The 20161-nt window shown below is 45.3% G+C and overlaps 1 protein-coding gene and 1 pseudogene across 2 annotated transcripts; one reads left to right on the top strand and one right to left on the bottom strand.

Moving 5' to 3' along the window:
- Positions 1–2536: 2536 nt before the first annotated feature.
- LOC311130740 (carbohydrate sulfotransferase 14-like) lies at positions 2537–6414 on the top strand. The gene is made up of 2 exons (XM_084163527.1): positions 2537–3092; positions 5114–6414. The coding sequence occupies exons 1-2, from the start codon at positions 2802–2804 to the stop codon at positions 5939–5941; spliced, it is 1119 nt and encodes a 372-aa protein (XP_084019653.1). The 5' UTR covers positions 2537–2801; the 3' UTR covers positions 5942–6414.
- A 694-nt stretch (positions 6415–7108) lies between these two features.
- Positions 7109–19928, bottom strand: LOC311131058 (centrosomal protein of 135 kDa-like; annotated as a pseudogene). The gene is made up of 14 exons: positions 19914–19928; positions 10795–10967; positions 10375–10573; positions 10144–10301; positions 9924–10039; positions 9604–9828; positions 9321–9489; positions 9029–9128; positions 8707–8867; positions 8323–8532; positions 7901–8096; positions 7651–7752; positions 7344–7495; positions 7109–7130 (listed from the first exon to the last, which is right to left on the bottom strand). The product of its transcript is annotated as a centrosomal protein of 135 kDa-like (transcript).
- Between the last annotated feature and the right edge of the window lie 233 nt (positions 19929–20161).

The raw sequence follows: 20161 nt of genomic DNA, 5'->3' as shown, positions 1-20161 counted from the left end.
CGGCGGCACAGAAACTGAGTCCTGCACAGCTGCACGCACGTGAGGCGGGAGGGTGTGGCTGGTGGAGGCTGTGCACAAAAATCACCCAACGTCCACTACCGATCTCCGCTATGATGTCACTCATCAGTTTGTCTTTAATGGTTGCCTATATATAGCATATATTCACACAAATAGCTTTGGCTATTGATCTGATATAGGCTTAATGTCTGGAAAGGCCCAGTGTTTTATTCGGAGTGGAGGTGCTTGTTTGTCATTGACAGTCTTCACAGTCTGTCACAGTGAAGTGGCCTATCATATTTCTGTCTTTGATCATTAGTATTGCTCTAATCAAAATCTCACTTCCGTCAGCCGCAGTGCAATGGATCTCAAAATATTGGGCAAAAATGATATGTGAAGAATGCGCGCTCTCTCTCAATTAATTTATGAGGCATAACGTATTCACACCGTTATTGTTCTTTGAGCAAGACTGGCCAAAAGACTGACTTCTTTGTACTGTGTGCATCTTGAGCCAACCCTGGCAAAAGGAACCAGATGAATTACCATTTTTACTTGCAATAGGAGTGGGTGCTTCAATCGTTCCTAAAGCATAAAGGTCTCCATAGTTGGGGACCATTCCAATTATTTAACACCACCCTAATAGTCCTAGGCTTAAAGTCATGATTTTTTTAAATTATAGATGACAAAACATTTTGGCAACCTTTTATCAGATCAATGTGCAAAAATGCTGCTGGAAAGGCATTCATAAATTAATGCAGTCAGAAACTGAAACAGCTCCTTGCAATTGTAGGTAGGCTGGTCTTCCAGTAGGAGTCGGTATAGGATCAATGATTTATATATACAAGTCCTTCCCTCCTCTGTCTGCTCCCAGACCCAGGGAGAATATCAATTGATTTTCCTTGATTCCTCAGGTCCTCTCTCCTCACCTCCCCCCGTCTCCCTCCCGTCCCCCGGACTTCCTACCCCCTCAACAAACATTTACCCTGCCCCCACCCCCCCAATGGACATTGTTACAGTTGTAAATGTGTATATTATTATAACTTTTATTATTGTCTCATTGACTTCTCACTTTCCCCCCTGCTGCTCCCTCTATGGACATTCTACACCCCTCCCCAACGGACACTTACCCTGCCCCCACCCCCCAATGGACATGTATCATTGCTACAGTTGTAAATGTTTATGTTATTATTATTTTCTCATTCACTTCTCTTTTTTTGACCTGCACTGTTGGAGCTCGGCACATAAGAATTTCACTGTACCCTGCAATTACATCTGCGACGCTGTGCATGTGACTAATAAACTCATCTAATCTAAATTAAATAAAATGGTATTCGTCACATGCTTTGTAAACAACAGGTGTAGACTAACAGTGAAATGCTTTCTTATGGGCCCTTCCCAACAATGCAGAGGAAAAAATAACATGAGGAATAAATGCAAAATGAGTAACAATAACTTGGCTATATACATGGGGTACCAGTACCGAATCCATGTGCAGGGGTACGAGGTAATTGAGGTAGATATGTACATACTGTATATTTAGGGATAAAGTGACTAGGCAACAGGATAGATAATAAACAGTAACAGCAGCATATGTGTTGAGTCAAAAGAGTTAGTGCAAAAAGGGGTCAATGCAGGTAGTTAAATAGTTAACCAATAGCTACCCGGGCTAACTATTTAGCAGACTTATGGCTTGGGAGTAGAAGCTGTTCAGGGTCCTGTTTGTTCCAGACTTGGTGCATCGGTACCGTTTTCCGTGCGGTAGCAGAGAGAACAATCTATGACTTGGGTGGCTGGAGTCTGACAATTTTTAGGGCCTTCCTCTGACACCGCCTGGTATAGAGGTCCTGGATGGCAGAGAGCTCGGCCCCAGTGATGTACTAGGCCGTATGCACTACCCTCTGTAGCGCCTTGCGGTCGGATGCCAAGCAGTTGCCATACCAAGCGGTGATGCAGCCAGTCAAGATGCTCTCAATGGTGCAGCTGTAGAAATTTTTAGGATCTGAGGGCCCATGCCAAATCTTTTCAGCCTCCTGAGGGGAAAGAAGATTTGTCGTGCCGTCTTCACGACTGTGTTGGTGTGTGTGGACCAATCTAGTGGTAAAGAGAGTTGAGCCTGAAAGGTCACTCAGTGTTTTCCCTAGGATCTATTTCAGCAATGGTGGCAAGGGTGGGGGGGGGGGGGGGCATTGCTTCTAGCGTTAGTGCAATGACATGCTAGCTGTTCCCATAGACTTACAGCCATTGAGCCAATGCCTATTTGAAAGAGCATCCCGGCAGAAATATATATTAAAAAATACATCATTTTTTGCAACTGTGGCAACAATTCAGATGAATATAGGGGAAACACTGTCACTGGTTTGAATACCCTAGCCAACTAGGTGAGAGGAAAAAAACGGTCGATGTGACCTTGAGCAAGGAGCTTACCCCTAATTGAGCCAGTAAGTCACTCTGTTTTTATTTTACCTTTATTTAACTAGGCAAGTCAGTTAAGAACAAATTCTTATTTACAATGACGGCCTACACTGGATCAGAGCTAAATGACCAAAATGTAAATGTGAGAGAGGAAGCGAGGAATCAAAGAAATACAACCGAGTCTCCCCCAGCAGGACGATATTTAGTCCACAACTACAACTCCCACAATCCCCTCTGATTGACGGTTTCGTCTTTTTGCAGTCGTTTTGGTAGTAGCAGCCGTCTGCAGTCAGAAGTTATGGTACGTGGTAGTTTACAAACTTTTTTTCTCCTCATACAAAAAACAATAACATATACCTGTCAGCTACCCAACAGATATCATTCAGAGACCGATGATGCCTCCGCGAAAGCAGGATTTCGGAATTAAAAGCTCAGGATGGGCCAGGAGCGGGTCCGTGATAAACTTCAGACAAACAGTGAACTCGGGCTCTTTGCGCAGATCTGCTGTCTTGCCATCCGTGCTGACGTTTGCTGTCATCGTGGCGTCTGGGGGCCTTCTGCTCATGATAGAGAAAGGAATGCTGAATAGTATTGAGACACCTCCAGTTCGGGGAAACAGCAAGAGGTCAGACTACCTCAGACAAGCCCGACATCTTGATCCAGCTGTGGACGCAGAATCCCAGGTCAACGGAAGACTTTTAAAACCACTAAGATTTCCAGCAGGACTAGCCCACTGGAGGGGGGAGTTAGAATAGATACGTACGGCGAGACACCCGAAGGGTACTTCCGTTACTACTATGTTTTTGTATCGTTATATAAATATTTTGGATATGCTTGGTTGGTCATTTTTTAACATTCTTCATGTCGTCTTAATCAACAAACTACATCATACCTAAAAACACTCATTCTAAACGTAAAAATGTTAGCAGAACAGACCGTCACATGGAATGCACATCACGATTATCACCCAAAGAGACGATTCCAACGGACTTTCTTAACTAGCTAACCTTGCTTTTAAAATGCCGAAAAGCTGTGGCGTACCGTTTTGTTTGAAAAATAGGAGAAAAAGACCACCAAATGAAGTTTCATCAACTGCCCAAGTACCAAGTTAGACGAACCTCATGGTTTCAGGCTATTACGCCGCGATGCACTTCAACACCGGTAGTCGCTAACACTTGTTTGTATCTAACTAGCAATGTGTATTGCATAAATCTAGCTATTTAGCTTGTATTAAGGACTAATGAGCTATATCCATCCAAATAACAGCTATAATATTCTTCTGCATTTGGATATTTATGCAATCCTGGAGATTCCACCAAGTAGGTGTATATAATTAGCTATCGCCATAGGAGGCTACTTTGGCCCATTTGGTAGGGTTTTCTCCGCAGCTGGTCTCCGGCAAGTTGAAAGGACATATTATAGGCAAGCCAAAAATAAACAACTTTTCTAAATAGCCCTTGACCGTTCAAGAGCATGACAAAGACTGGAAGTAGTTACGCGACATATCTAAGAATAGCTAGTTAGATCTAGATTAACTTCCCTCGCTAGCCAGTCAGCTAACCGGAAAGAAAGCTAAGCGTAAACAAACAGTGACGTAAGTATGATGCGACAGCTTTACTGTCAATGTCAGCAGGTCGAGTAACAAATTAGTGGCAGAATAAGTATCATGAAAATAATTTGTTGTTTGGAAGTGATGCAGACAATTACATTGATGGAAGTTACAATCTATCTGCAATATTAAAGCTGATATACCCCCTAAAATATATATATATATATATATATACATTTGTTGTTGTGACATTCAAGTATGTTAACGACACGTGAGGCTCCTGAAAACATTTATTGAAAGGAGAAAAAAGTTTCAGTTTGCTTAGGATGCTAACTTAGGATGCCGCCACAAGTTAGGCTAATTACATGAGAGTAACTGCTGTACCCTACTCGGGGGCATGGTCACGTTAAGCCACGCCTTGCTGTGTATCTATAGTAGAATACAAAGGTGCAATTTCTTAATTTGGTTGTGCATCAGCAGTTTCTCTTGTTATGTCTGTCACTCAATTAGCCCATGTCGGCAAACACATTTTTAGATTGGTAAATTGGTCTAGCCAGCTATCTAAACTTGTAGTAATCATGGTCAAATTACCTCCCCCCATTGATTTTGTTAGTCACTCTCACTCAGATATCATATTCAAAATGGCAAACATTTCTCTCCACCCTATGGCAAAATAAGTAGAATTGCAGGAAATTACCTGTAAAATCGCAACATTTTCTGTACACTATGGCAAAATGCGTAGAATTGCAGCAAACTTCGCTTTAAACCTGCAACATTTTCTCTTCGCCCCATGGCAAGATGTGTAGAATTGGGCTATTGCGGGCTGACTGCATGTGTGGGTATGGATGTGGGTACGCAGACCCGTGAGTCACTGCGGCCTCTCGTGAGTTCAGATTTTTTGTGGGTCCCACCCCATCAAAGTTGCCCATCCCTGGGCTATATCATAGAAATTAAGTGCTATTTGCATGTGAAAATGTCATGATTACATTGTTTACATTTTGTTAGTTGTCCACTCTTTGATGGAATGCATATCGTAACATGTTGTGTAGGTATTATATTGACGTGAGTGATATTGTATTATGCATGCATTATTATTTTGTGTAACTCTTACATAATAATAGTTATATGTCTAATTTTTTACATCTCCCCAATCAGATTCTCCAGGAGATCCGTAACCGCACCATCCAGACCATATGTGGTCAGAAGAACATGCCCCACAATGTGTGGTCCCTGAGCCCCCTGCAGAGGAAAACCCTGCTGCAGCACATCCTGGTAAACGACAAGCACCGCTTCCTCTACTGCTATGTCCCCAAGGTGGCCTGCTCCAACTGGAAGAGGGTCCTGAAGGTCCTGAGTGGGGCTCTGGAGAATGTGGATGTCAGCATCAAGATGGACCACAAGAGTGACCTGCTTTTCCTGTCCTCCCTGAAGCCGGAGGAGATCCGATACAGGCTGAAACACTACTTCAAGTTCATGTTTGTGCGGGAGCCCATGGAGCGCCTGCTCTCTGCCTACAGGAACAAGTTTGGGGAGATCAAGGCCTACCAAGAGAAGTACGGTGCTGAGATCATCAGGCGCTACAGAAAGGGCCATGCCAAGGATACAGCAGTGGCCGGGGATGACGTGACGTTTTCAGAGTTTGTGCGCTATCTGCTGGACGAGGATGTGGAGCGCATGAACGAGCACTGGATGCCCATCTACAACCTGTGCCAGCCATGTGCCGTGTCCTATGACTTCATTGGCTCCTATGAGCATCTGGAGAGTGATGCCGACTATGCGCTACAGCGTATTGGTGCACCTCTACACGTCCACTTCCCTGAGAGACAGACGTGGTACAAGCCTGTCACCACGGAGACGCTGCACTATTACCTGTGCAGTCTGCCACAGAAGCTACTCAGGGAACTCCTGCCCAAGTACATTCTAGACTTTTCCCTGTTTACTTACCCCCTCCCCAACACAACCACTGAATACTGCAGACATTAACTGCAATATTGTATTGTATAACTGGAAAATATTTTTATACAGTATCTTGTTACACATTTGCAATGTCTTTTTATTCCTAGGGAACAAGCAGTATTATGATATGTTACTTCTTACATTAGTTACAGAATTGGGAAATAGTTGGAATACATTTGACATTTTAGTCATTTAGCAGACGCTCTTATCCAGAGCGACTTACAGTTAGTGAGTGCATAGATTTTTCATACTGGCCCCCCGTGGGAAACGAACTCACAACCCTGGCGTTGCAAGCGCCATGCTCTACCAACTGAGCTACAGGGGACTATAATATGCAGAAAACCACTAAAACTGGAAAGGAATTGTATTTTAGAAGCAAATAATTTGTATGCATTCCACTTAACTGATACCGTCCAATTGCTCTGATAACTGTGGACTCCATCTGGGCTTCAACAAAACATTGACCCAACTGTCAAAAAAGTATTAAAGCCTCAATTATACATTTTTATCGATCTTTTGTTAATCAATTTTCCTCCACACTCCTATGGGCATTTCTTATGGGTAATTTAAAGACTGTTGTGTTTTGTCTCTGATGTTAGGTACAGATAAGTGCCGTTAATTTTGTATAAACTTTTATTTGAAGGAATAAGTTATTAATTTAGGCATCATAGGAATACTATGTAACATTAAACATGTACAAAAATACCACAGAACACTGAACACAAAGCTGAACTAAGCTGAACTATTCTCCTATCAGTGGTCTAATAACCAAGTTCTAACCAAGCCCAGATTCTTATAAATGCATTTGGTAAAAGTATCTCAGCCCCTGTCTAATGGATGTCCTAACCCAAGAAAAAGCTGAAAATGTACAGGTATAGTTTAATGAGATAATACTATTAGTAGCTCAATAAGTAGATTTCTCATAGAAAAACACAATACAGACAATCAAATTCTTCAAACTATTGACATTGGAATGATATTTGGTGAGAAGACAGCATGATTTCACCTTTGATCTGAGTTTAGTGCATCTTTCATAGGGAAGGAGGAGGAAGCTGACATTTTAGACCATTACAAGCATTTTTGTTGGACACGAGTTACGTGAATAGTTTGTGTGGTGCGTCCAAACTGATACTCTTACAGGCTTCTCATTCATTCACTTCAGCTCCTTCATTTCCCTGTCTGTCCTGTGTCACTCTACTTCTTAAAGCTCACACTTCTGTGGAAAACAGGAATGGAGAAGTCAAATTAATTACAGGCTTGAATACAATGTATTTATTTTTTATTTTATTTTTATAGCCTTAGACCGCTGCGCCACTCAGGAGCCCAATCAATGGGATCTGTAAAGTATTTTTGTTTTATAGATGGTAGAGTATTGCTGCGAGTGCAGTGTGTGTGTGTGCATGTACGTAGTAATGTGAGTGTGACTCACGTCTCTGGTGACCTGTCGGTGGAGCGCTCTGGAGTTTGCAGGATGGAATGTTCTAGTGAGGAGGGGCGGGGACTCAGATCTGCTCGGGGGGGAGGCGCTCCGGAGGAAAGAGAAAGACACCTTGTCTGCGCATCTCCTGCACGGCCCTCTTCCTGAGGAGAGAGACAGCAAGGGCATAAGGGAGAGATAGCGGCCCACAGCCTTATCAATTACACTGAAATGTATTCATTTAGTTTATTGACTATTGAATGTTTAGAGGCTAGGTGCCTGATTAGCACGGAAAATGTAGAGTCATTCAGCTCATCACTCAAAGCGCTCAGTGGTCAGCTGTCTCTTCAGCATGTCCATCTCTGTCTGCAGCTGAGAGACTTTCCCTCTGAGCTGAGAAACCTCTCTGGCATGTCCTTCCCTGCACACACACACTGTTACTTATCTTTATTAAATCAGTAAGACTCAAGATTGTGTGTAATTGAGATGTTATGGGTCTGATGTAATAAGTGGGTCTGTGGAGAAGTACAGTAGTTGACCTGAGGAGCCTTTAGGACCCTATCTCTCACGTTTTGCTGTCAGCGAGGGCCAGTCTGTCCCTCAGAACTCTGACTCCCTCTCACTGGCGCTCAGATGGGTGTGGAACTCTTTCTGCCGATTGGAGGAGAGAAGTGTCTCTAGGTTACGGACATTCAGTCTCTCACTGGCCAGCTGCTTCTTCAGTAGCTCCGCCTCACAGCGCACGTCCTCCAGCTCTTCGGTCACCTGAGAGAGCAGCACCAACACATAGACATGATGAAGGGCATAGTCAACACTATAGCACAGACAGGGCACATTTTGTTATAGCTAGGGTTCCTGCAATTAGCAAGGTCTGTATCACAACTTACTGGTACATGCACTGTGTGTGTGGTGTAAGTTTCCACCATTGCTAAATCCATGACGGGAAGTGAAAAGGGTGGTGGATTGGGATGCAGTCAGAGGGTTTGCTCACCCTCTCCAGCTCCATGCTCTTAGAGGTAAACTGGTGGGTGCTGAGGTCTTTGCTGGAGTCCAGTTTGACACAGAGCTCCCTGACAGAGGCCAGGTCAGAGAGGAGGACAGTCTTCTCCCCCCGGGCCTCCTGCAGCGCCTCCTCCAGCCTGGACATGCCCCGGGCCAGGGACGACACCTGGACCTCGTACACCTGCAGGGCACTCATGTGCTGTAGGGTGGGGACAGAACAGGCTTCCTTTATCACCAATTGCAACAATGCAAGTTAATTCAGTATAGTAGGATGTTGGTTAGAGGTGAGAAAGGACAGACAAACTCAAACTCTCCCCATTGGACTCTTTTCCTACATTATTTTTCTCCACTCACATTGGCCCAACAGTCTCACCTCCTGGATCTCTCCTGATGTCCCACAGTCTCCATGAGGTGTCGTCTCTCCGTGTCTGAGGAGAGCAGCTCCAGGCGGATGGAGTTGTTGAGGCCCTCTGCATGCTGCAGCTTCAGCTCCCGGTCCTCGGACTGCTCCAGCATCTCCCCGTTCTCCTGCTCCTGGGGGCCAACATTATTTAATCAGTCAGTTAAAAAAAACTATTGGAAGGAATCTATAGCATCTTTACTTTGGAATATCTCCATGTTATCTGGATGATGTGTATTTGGCTACACACTGGAAACAGGCATTATCAAGTACAGCAGAATGCTCCGCCTCTTACCTTTGCAATCATCATATTCTCTATCCTTGCCACTTCTGAGATATAGGAGTGAACTCTCATCTTTCTCATGCAAGGCCTCCTCCATCTCAGTATGCACAACCTGGACACAAAACATGTGCAAATGAAACCCAACAATACAGAGTATGTATGACATGTTTGCATCCCAATTAAATAAAGAATAGAGGGTGAGTGTGCCCCCAAGTTAAATATGTCAATTGTGGGTGACAGAAAAGAAACCAGTCTGGTTTGTTATGTTCATAAAAGCTCTTGCATATCAAACTTAGCTCTGTACCTGGTTCTCCCTGGTCATAGTGGCTAGGTCATCCTGTAGTCTCCTGTTCTCTCTCATGACGATCTCCCTTTCTCTCCCCACTCCAGACAGCTCCTCCTGGGAAGAGCCCAGTTGTCTGCGTAGACTGGCTATCTCCCTCTCACGGCTGCTCAGTGCCCCCTTCAGCTGGCTGCAGGTACAACACAATATCACTGATTCACTCTCCACACACACACATATTTGGTAGACATGACTCTCACGAACAGATAATTCTCCCTCACACACTCAAAAAGGTTACACTTACTTTAGAGAGTTATCCATGTCTGTAACAGTAAGCCTTACTTCTTCCAGAGTATTTTCCTGCAGAATGAGAGACCGAACAGTGCTTATTCCCTGTTTGACTGATCTAATAACTGTACTCACGCTCACATATGTAGGTCTGTCAGTGGTCTCTAGTGCCGAGCAGAGATAGTCTTCTGAAGCACAGTCACCTCGTCCCTCTGGGTAGAGCCATGGCGACTTAACTCAACTGGTGAAGAAAACAATTACATTTTATCACTGAATAAACCAAGAGCAGAGTTTGATAAGAAAGTCTAACTAACCGTTTCATCCACCAAAACACACCTATTTTCTCCTCCAGTTTCTCTATCTGCTGGTGGGCAGCATGGACCTCGTTGGTCTTCACAGAGAGCCTGTGTTGAATGTCAAACAGGGACTGTTCCATCTGCTCCTGCAACAGCCTGCACAGACAGAGAATTAGACAATTTCATCACAACAAATAAATATGAACAGCACATAATGACATCACACCATTACCAGACAAAGACAGACAGACAGACAGTACCGTAGTGCACTGGACTCAGCTCTCTGCTGGGCCCTCTCCTCTGCAGTCTGGACCAGGGCAGTGGACCGAACCTTCAGCTCTTCCTCTACAGGAGGAATGGTAATAATGGCAGACTTGATTGATAGCAGTGGTGGTAACATCTTTGTAAGGTGTAATATCTACAAAAAGTAATATAGTCAACTGTAACAGGATCATTTTGCTTTGATTTGGTGAGAAGTTGATCAGTCTCACAGTCTTGGTGTTTTCCAGGTTCAGGATGTTCCTCTCCTCTTCCTCTCTGTCTGTCAGAACGCAGGTCTGGGCAATCTTTAGTCTCTCTCGGAGTGTCTCTCTCGCTGAGGTGATCCTTTGTAGGTCAGTATCAGCCTCCTCCCTCTCTTTCTTCAGCCTCAGGACCTCAGTGAACAGCTCTGATCCTCTCTTTCTGAACCTACACACACAACCAATGTCAAAGACTTGATGATAGCTACTTCCAATTACTGATACACCTCGATTGAGTTATATATTATTTAATGAAACTGCAAACTAAGCTGGCGTCACAGACTTAAATCTCATGCTGTTTGACAAGTTCATCCTTCTACAGTTCAGCTTAATCACAATTATATTTGCTACTACACAGAGGTGGTCTCTTTGGTTTGATTTACAGTGCACTGACTGGTCTCTCTCAGCTGTTTGCATTGTGCACTGAGCTGGTCTCTCTCAGCAGTCAGGGCCTTCACACTGATCTGGATGTCCTCCATGTGTCTTTCAAAGCCCAGCAGTACAGCCTGGAGCTCATCTCTCTCCTTCACTGTCCAGGAGAGCTCTAAATCCACACTGTCCCCCTAAACAGCACATAAAAATACATCCTTTACCATACAAGCTAACGCATATAATAAACATAAGACTTATACAGTAGTACCATGAGTTTATGTAGAGTACCAGTCAAAAGTTTGGACACCCCTACTCATTCCAGGGTTTTTCTTAATTTTTACTACTTTCTACATTGTAGATAATAGTGAAGACATCAAAACTATGAAATATCCAGACGTTTCCGAAGGTTGATAAACTTCCTCTCTGCGTTGGTGTGCATTGCTGCAGCAGTCTACAAAACATAACATAACAAAGCTTCGTAACTATATATACAGTGGGGGAAAAAAGTATTTAGTCAGCCACCAATTGTGCAAGTTCTCCCACTTAAAAAGATGAGAGAGGCCTGTAATTTTCATCATAGGTACACGTCAACTATGACAGACAAAATGAGAAAAGAAAATCCAGAAAATCACATTGTAGGATTTTTTATGAATTTATTTGCAAATTATGGTGGAAAATAAGATTTTAGATTCCGTCTCTCACAGTTGAAGTGTACCTATGATAAAAATTACAGACCTCTACATGCTTTGTAAGTAGGAAAACCTGCAAAATCGGCAGGGTATCAAATACTTGTTCTCCCCACTGTATATATATATATATATATATATATATATATACAGTACCAGTCAAAAGTTTGGACACACCTACTCATTCAAGGGTTTTTCTTTATTTTTACTATTGTCTACATTGTAGAATAATAGTGAAGACATCAAAACTATGAAATAACACATATGGAATCATGTAGTAAGCAAAAAAAGTGTTAAACAAATCAAAATATATTTTTTATTTGAGATTCTTCAAATAGCCACCCTTTGCCTGTCACACCCTGGCTCTGGGACTCATTATGTTGAGCCAGGGTGTGTTCATTCTATGTGTGTATTTCTATGTTGGTAATTCTGTTGTGTTTAATTCTATGTTTGCCTGAGTGACTCCCAATCAGAGGCAACGAGTGTCAGCTGTTGGCTGGTTGTCTCTGATTGGGAGCCATATTTAAACTGTCTGTTTTCCCTTTGTGTTTGTGGGTTTTTGTTCCGTGTTCGGTCATTGATACCGTGGACGTCACGAGTCGTTTCTTGTTTTGTATTCATGTTTAAACTTTAACTAATTAAAGTATGTTTGTTCATCACGCTGCACCTTGGTTTACTCCTTACCTCGATCGTGACAGAAAAACCCACCATGCAACGACCAAGCAGCGTGTCCAGGGGCAGCCCTTGGGCTGGACATGGGAGGAAGCGCCGGGAAAGGCCCTGGCGAAAGAGGAGCAGCGTGTCCAGGAGCAGGCAGCCTGGACATGGGAGGAGATATTGGACGGTAAAGGGTCCTGGACTTGGGGGGAAATCCTGGCCGGGATGGATCGCCGGCCATGGAGTGAGACGGTGGAGAGGCGCCGTAGAGAGGACCAACGGCGTGATCAGGGTCGTCGTCGGACGGTCGAGAGGCAACCCCAGAACATTTTTAGGGGGGGGCACACGGCATGGACGACGGGGCTGACGGAGGCAAAAGAGGGGCGGATTCTGGAGGCCACCAGGTTACGGATACACCGCCCTGTACGTCCTGTGCGGATGCCTCACACAGAGTGTGTGAGGGTAGGCATTCAGCCAGGACGGGTTGTGGCCGCTCTTCACTCCAGGGCTCCTATCCGTCTCCACAGCCCGGTTCGGCCTGTCCCTGCTCCACGCACCAAGCCTACGGTGTGCGTCGCCAGCCCAGTCCGGCCAGTCCCTGCTCCACGCACCAAGCCTACGGTGTGCGTCGACAGCCCAGCCCGGCCTGTCCCTGCTCCACGCACCAAGCCTACGGTGTGCGTCGCCAGCCCGGTCCGGCCTGTCCCTGCTCCACGCACCAAGTCTACGGTGCGCGTCGCCAGCCCGGCCCGGCCTGTTCCTGCCACTCGCACCAAGTATACGGTGCGCGTCGCCAGCCCGGCCCGGCCTGTTCCTGCCACTCGCACCAAGTCTACGGTGCGCGTCGCCAGCCCAGTCCGGCCTGTCCCTGCTCCACGCACCAAGTCTACGGTGCGCGTCGCCAGCCCAGTCCGGCCTGTCCCTGCTCCACGCACCAAGTCTACGGTGCGCGTCGCCAGCCCGGCCCGGCCTGTTCCTGCCACTCGCACCAAGTATACGGTGCGCGTCGCCAGCCCGGCCCGGCCTGTTCCTGCCACTCGCACCAAGTCTACGGTGCGCGTCGCCAGCCCGGCCCGGCCTGTTCCTGCCACTCGCACCAAGTCTACGGTGCGCGTCGCCAGCCCGGCCCGGCCTGTTCCTGCCACTCGCACCAAGTATACGGTGCGCGTCGCCAGCCCGGCCCGGCCTGTTCCTGCCACTCGCACCAAGTATACGGTGCGCGTCGCCAGCCCGGCCCGGCCTGTTCCTGCCACTCGCACCAAGTCTACGGTGCGCGTCGGCAGCCCGGCCCGGCCTGTTCCTGCCACTCGCACCAAGCCAGGGGTGCGAGTCGTCAGCCTGGTAAGGCCCGTCCCTCCTCCACGCACCAAGCCAGGGGTGTGAGTCGTCAGCCTGGTAAGGCCCGTCCCTCCTCCACACACCAAGCCAGGGGTGCGCGTCGTCAGCCTGGTAAGGCCCGTTCCTCCTCCACGCACCAAGCCAGGGGTGCGCGTCGTCAGTCCAGCACAACCCGTGCCTGGGTCACCGGTGCCTGGTAAGGTACCGGTCAACTGCTCCACTATGGAGCTGAAGCTAACCGCTCCTGCTAAGTCCAGTTCGGCTCCAGCCGGCGGGGACAGACTGGACCAGGGGCGCTATGGGGGGTGTATTGGAGGGTGGTGGTCAAGGCCGGAGCCAGAACCGCCGCCGAGGAGGTATGCCCGCCCAGCCCTCCCCTGTTTTGTTTAGTTGAGGCGCGGTCGCAGTCCGCGCCTTTAGGGGGGGGTACTGTCACACCCTGGCTCTGGGACTCATTATGTTGAGCCAGGGTGTGTTCATTCTATGTGTGTATTTCTATGTTGGTAATTCTGTTGTGTTTAATTCTATGTTTGCCTGAGTGACTCCCAATCAGAGGCAACGAGTGTCAGCTGTTGGCTGGTTGTCTCTGATTGGGAGCCATATTTAAACTGTCTGTTTTCCCTTTGTGTTTGTGGGTTTTTGTTCCGTGTTCGGTCATTGATACCGTGGACGTCACGAGTCGTTTCTTGTTTTGTATTCATGTTTAAACTTTAACTAATTAAAGTATGTTTGTTCATCACGCTGCGCCTTGGTCTACTCCTTACCTCGATCGTGACATTGCCTTGATGACAGCTTTGCACACTCTTGGCATTCTCTCAACCAGCTTCACCTGGAATGCTTTTCCAACAGTCTTGAAGGAGTTCCCACATATGCTGAGCACTTGTTGGCTGCTTTTCCTTCACACTGCGGTCTGACTCATCCCAAACCATCTCAATTGGGTGGAGGTCGGGGGATTGTGGAGGCCAGGTCATCTGATGCAGCACTCCATCGCTCTCCTTCTTGGTAAAATAGCCCTTACACAGCCTGGAGGTGTGTTGGCTCATTGTCCTGTTGAAAAACAAATGAAAGTCCAACTAAGCCCAAACCAGATGGGATGGCGTATCACTGCAGAATGCTGTGGTAGCCATGCTGGTTAAGTGTGCCTTGTATTCTAAATAAATCACAGACAGTGTCACCAGCAAAACACTCCCACACCTCCTCCTCCATGCTTTACGGTGGGAAATACACATGCGGAGATCATCTGTTCACCCACACCGCGTCTCACAAAGACACGGCGGTTGGAACCAAAAATCCCTCATTTGGACTCCAGACCAAAGGACACATTTCCACCGGTCTATTGTCCATTGCTCGTGTTTCTTGGCCCAAGCAGGTCTCTTCTTATTATTGGTGTCCTTTAGTAGTGGTTTCTTTGCAGCAATTCGACCATGAAGGCCTGATTCACACAGTCTCCTCTGAACAGTTGATGTTGAGATGTGTCTGTTACTTGAACTCTGTGAAGCATTTATTTGGGCTGCAATTTCTGAGGCTGGTAACTCTAATGAACTTATCCTCTGCAGCAGAGGTAACTCTGGGTCTTCCATTCCTGTGGCGGTCCTCATGAGAGCCAGTTTCATCATTGCGCATGATGGTTTTTGTGACTGCACTTGAATAAATGTTCCGTATTGACTAATCTTCATGTCTTAAAGTAATGATGGACTGTTGTTTCTCTTTGCATATTTGAGCTATTCTTGACATAATATGGACTTGGTCTTTGACCAAATAGTGCCATATTCTGTATACCCCCCCACCTTGTCACAACACAACTGATTGGCTCAAACACATTAAGAAGGAAAGAAATTCCACAAATTAACTTTGAAGAAGGCACACCTGTTAATTGAAATGCATTCCAGGTGACTACCTCATGAATCTGGTTGATAGAATGCCAAGAGTGTGCAAAGCTGTCATCAAGGCAAAGGGTGGCTACTTTGAAGAATCTCAAATATAAAATATATTTTATATGAAAAAATGTTTACCTTATGCTTCCGGGTTGCCATTTCAGCCCAGAAGCTTTCCATTTCAGTTTCGTCCTGCAGGGATATCATTGGCATGGTCTGATAATTTAGAAACTCCTCACCCAGAAGGTCATGCTCCTCTGGCCCATGGTATGGGAGGAGATGGGGAAACCTATTTATGAAAGTAGAGTTACAAGTTGTTACGTTTTAGGTATATAGTCATCAACCAGCAGCAGTTCATACACATCTTTGAGGAGAAGCCACATTAGATATTCTTATGTGGCTTCTATATTTTTTAACACTTTTTGGGTTACTACATGATTCCATATGTATTATTTCATAGCTTTGATGTCTTCACTATTATTGTACAATGTAAAAAATAGTAAAAATAAAGAATAACCCTCGAATGAGTAGGTGTGTTCAAACTTTTGACTGGTAGTGTATATGAAACTGGCTCTCATGAGGACCTCTGCTGCAGAGGATAAGTTCATTAGAGTTACCAGCCTCAGAAATTGCAGCCCAAATAAAGGCTTCATAGAGTTCAAGTAACAGACACATCTCAACATCAACTGTTCAGAGGAGACTGTGTGAATCAGGCCTTCATGGTCGAATTGCTGCAAAGAAACCACTACTAAAGGACATCAATAGGAAGAAGAGACTTGCTTGGGCCAAGAAACACGAGCAATGAACATTAGACCGGTGGAAATTTGTCCTTTGGTCTGGAGTCCAAATTAGAGATTTTTGGTTCCAACCGCCATGTCTTGGTGAGATGCGGTGTGGGTGAGCGGATGATCTCTGCATGTGTATTTCCCACCGTAAAGCATGGAGGAGGAGGTGTTATGGTGTGGGGGTGCTATGCTGGTGACACATAGTTTTGATGTCTTCACTATTATTCTACAATGTAGAAAATAGTAAAAATAAAGAATAACCCTTGAATGAGTAGGTGTGTTCAAACTTTTGACTGGTAGTGTATATGAAACTGGCTCTCATGAGGACCGCCACAGGAATGGAAGACCCAGAGTTACCTCTGCTGCAGAGGATAAGTTCATTAGAGTTACCAGCCTCAGAAATTGCAGCCCAAATAAAGGCTTCATAGAGTTCAAGTAACAGACACATCTCAACATCAACTGTTCAGAGGAGACTGTGTGAATCAGGCCTTCATGGTCGAATTGCTGCAAAGAAACCACTACTAAAGGACATCAATAGGAAGAAGAGACTTGCTTGGGCCAAGAAACACGAGCAATGAACATTAGACCGGTGGAAATTTGTCCTTTGGTCTGGAGTCCAAATTAGAGATTTTTGGTTCCAACCGCCATGTCTTGGTGAGATGCGGTGTGGGTGAGCGGATGATCTCCGCATGTGTATTTCCCACCGTAAAGCATGGAGGAGGAAGTGTTATGGTGTGGGGGTGCTATGCTGGTGACACATAGTTTTGATGTCTTCACTATTATGGGTCCTCAGATCCTCAAAAAATTCTACAGCTGCACCATCGAGAGCATCCTGACTGGTTGCATCACCGCCTGGTATGGCAACTGCTTGGCCTCTGACCGCAAGGCACTACAGAGGGTAGTGCGTACGGCCCAGTACATCACTGGGGCAAAGCTCCCTGCCATCCAGGACCTCTATACCAGGCGGTGTCAGAGGAAGGCCCTCAAAATTGTCAAAGACTCCAGCCACCCTAGTCATAGACTGTTCTCTCTGCTACCGCACGGCAAGCGGTACCGGAGTGCCAAGTCTAGGTCCAAAAGACTTCTCAACAGCTTCTACCCCCAAGCCATAAGACTCCTGAACAGCTAATCATGGCTACCCGGACTATTTGCACTGCCCCCCCACCCCATCCTTTTTACGCTGCTGCTACTCTGTTAAGTATTTATGCATAGTCACTTTAACTCTACCCACATGTACATATTACCTCAACTACCTCAACTAGCCGGTGCCCCCGCACATTGACTCTGCAACGGTACCCCCCTGTATATATAGCCTCCCTACTGTCACTTTATTTTACTGTATATATAGCCTCCCTACTGTCACTTTATTTTACTTCTGCTCTTTTTTTCTCAACACTTTTTTTGTTGTTGTTTTATTCTTACTTTTTTTGTTTAAAATAAATGCACTGTTGGTTAAGGGCTGTAAGTAAGCATTTCACTGTAATGTCTGCACCTGTTGTATTCGGCGCATGTGACCAATAAAATTTGATTTGATTTGATTTGATTTATTATTCTACAATGTAGAAAATAGTAAAACAAATAATAATAATTTGAAAACCCTTGAATGAGTAGGTACTCATTCAAGGTTTTTCTTTATTTTTACTATAGCTATCCATTTGTGGTTATAACTAGTTTGTTAGCTGACTATTGTTTATTGACTAGATAGCTAGCCAGCAATAAAACACCCAATACTATTGGACTAGCCCAAGATGGGCTGTTAACGCATTGACTGTCAATGAAATGGCCTACTATTGGACCAGAGAAAGTAGCTACATCCTGTCAAGCTGGAGCTGGCTACTGTAGTGTGGCCAGACAAATTAGCTTGTTCAGGCCAGGTAAAGTTGAGGCAACAGGGCAAACAGGATTTCACTGACACAGTCTAGCTATATAACATAATAATAGCTATATATTCTTGCCAGTAAATTTTAATGAGTAAGTTATACTGTACTCACAAATCCACGGTACGGTTAGCTAGTCAGCCTGTGATTCTTGACATGACCAGAGCTGCCAACTCTCACGCTTTCGCCGTGTGACACACGTTTTTGCCAGTTTTCACACGCACTCACGCCACACATCCAATTTCTCACGCAAAAAAAATCGGCCAAGACTCGTTCGTTCCTTTTTTCAAACTCCCCTACGGTAGATGGCTCTGATGAGCGCCACTGAACCATATGCGCTGCACCCCGAAGTTAGTGACAGAAGAAGAGATACCATTGCCGCGAAAGACAACAGGAGAAGAAACGGTTACTACCTCAAGAAGTCTGATAAGAAGCTGAGCTGAGACTAGGTATGTAACAATGAAATGTCATCCAATTGAGTACTCACTCTCTTAAACTTTAAATCTTGAAATAAATTATTTGTTTGTGCGTGTGAACATGATTTAGTGTGGTGAATGTAAACTCAGCTGATTTCGAACGGGTAAGATGTATTCCAAAGAATATAACATAAATACAGGAAATGTGTGCAATAGAAGTAGGTATGTTTTTGTAACTGAGAGTAGAGTTATTAAACCACCATGACCATTTGAATTGTTTAAGGTTTCAAAGATGTCCCATAAGAGACCTTTGCCAGGACAAAAGCGAAACCTTTTATTTTATTTAAAGAACCAGCCTAGTGAGAAAAGACAGACAAACACACTGACAGAACAGCCAGAACGATTGATAGAAACGACAGGACAACAGACAGAGGAGCAACACAAAGGACAGAGAGAGCAGGAGACAGGACAGACTGACAAACAAGCAGAGGAGCAACAGACAGGACAGATTGATGCACATGCAGAGGAGCAACAGACAGGACAAATAGAACAACCAACAGGGCAGATGGAAGAAGACACAGAGGGACAGACAGAAGAGACCCCCCCCAATCCAACAGCAGGGCCAGAAGAGTCGTGCTCTGGCAGGAGCAGCAAGATCCATTTTCAAAAATGAGTGGACCTCTTCATGGCCATTTATTACCAGAGGGAGCCTCAACACGCACTACTGGTGTGCAGTCTGCCGTATTGAAAACTCATGTTGCCACCAGGGTGTGACAGATGTAGTGCGCCATATAAAAAGCAAAGGCCACCAAGATAAGCAACGAGCTCTCCAGTCCACAGCCACAATATCCCAATATGCAATGGCCGTTCCATCTGTTGGGGGTATGTCTGCACAAGAGGTTAAGGTATGATATGTGTAATGATTCTGTAAAGGTTTAGTCAAGAGTTTTGTGTTCTAGTTGATCACGGTAAAGTCATGGTTGATAGTTTTGACTAATTTGTGGTTTGTATTTCAGTGTAGTACAGTCCAGTTTAGTTGCTGAATGTGTTTTTTACCTGTGCCCTATTATCGCAGGCGTCTATTTTAAATAAACGATGGTCTTTTGGGAGGATTAATAATTTTTAATTTCTTACAGACAAGAAGGGCTGAGGTCAAAATGACAGCTGGGTTGGTAGTTCACAACGTCCCCCTAGCCTTTGCGGACCACCTGGGGCCTCTCCTAAAAGAATGTTGTGCCAGTACAGGTGTGCCAGGACTAAGTCATCCTGCATTACCAATGAAGCACTCGCACCATATTTCACACAGGAGCTTGTGAAGGAGATGAAAAAAGCCCTGTATACCATTGTTACAGATGGGTCGAATGACACTGGTATTTCACAAACTATTTGAGATTTTTCTCCTCTGCAAAACATGTGCTTTGTGTATTTTTAAACATCTAATAACATGAACATCTGTATGATTCTAACTTGTCATTATAGGAGTGGAAAAGATGAACCCGCTTACTGTCCGGGTCTTCATGGACAGCAAAGTTGTCCACCAGTTCTTAAATATGTGCACAACAAGTGGGACGAGGTGTGGGACAGCAAGTGAGATCTTCACCAAAATTAACTCCACCATAGAGGAGCATGGCATCCCTTGGGAGAACTGCATTGGTCTCTCAGTTGACAATGCAGCTGTGAACATTGGACCACGTAATTACATTGCCTCTAGGGTGCTCCAGAAGCATCCCAACACCTATATTCATGGTTGTC

Source organism: Coregonus lavaretus (assembly GCF_964263955.1).
Source record: "Coregonus lavaretus genome assembly, chromosome: 6".
NCBI classification, from domain to species: domain Eukaryota; kingdom Metazoa; phylum Chordata; class Actinopteri; order Salmoniformes; family Salmonidae; genus Coregonus; species Coregonus lavaretus.
Note: the sequence above shows the minus strand (reverse complement) of the source record. Positions and strands in the feature narration are given on the sequence as shown.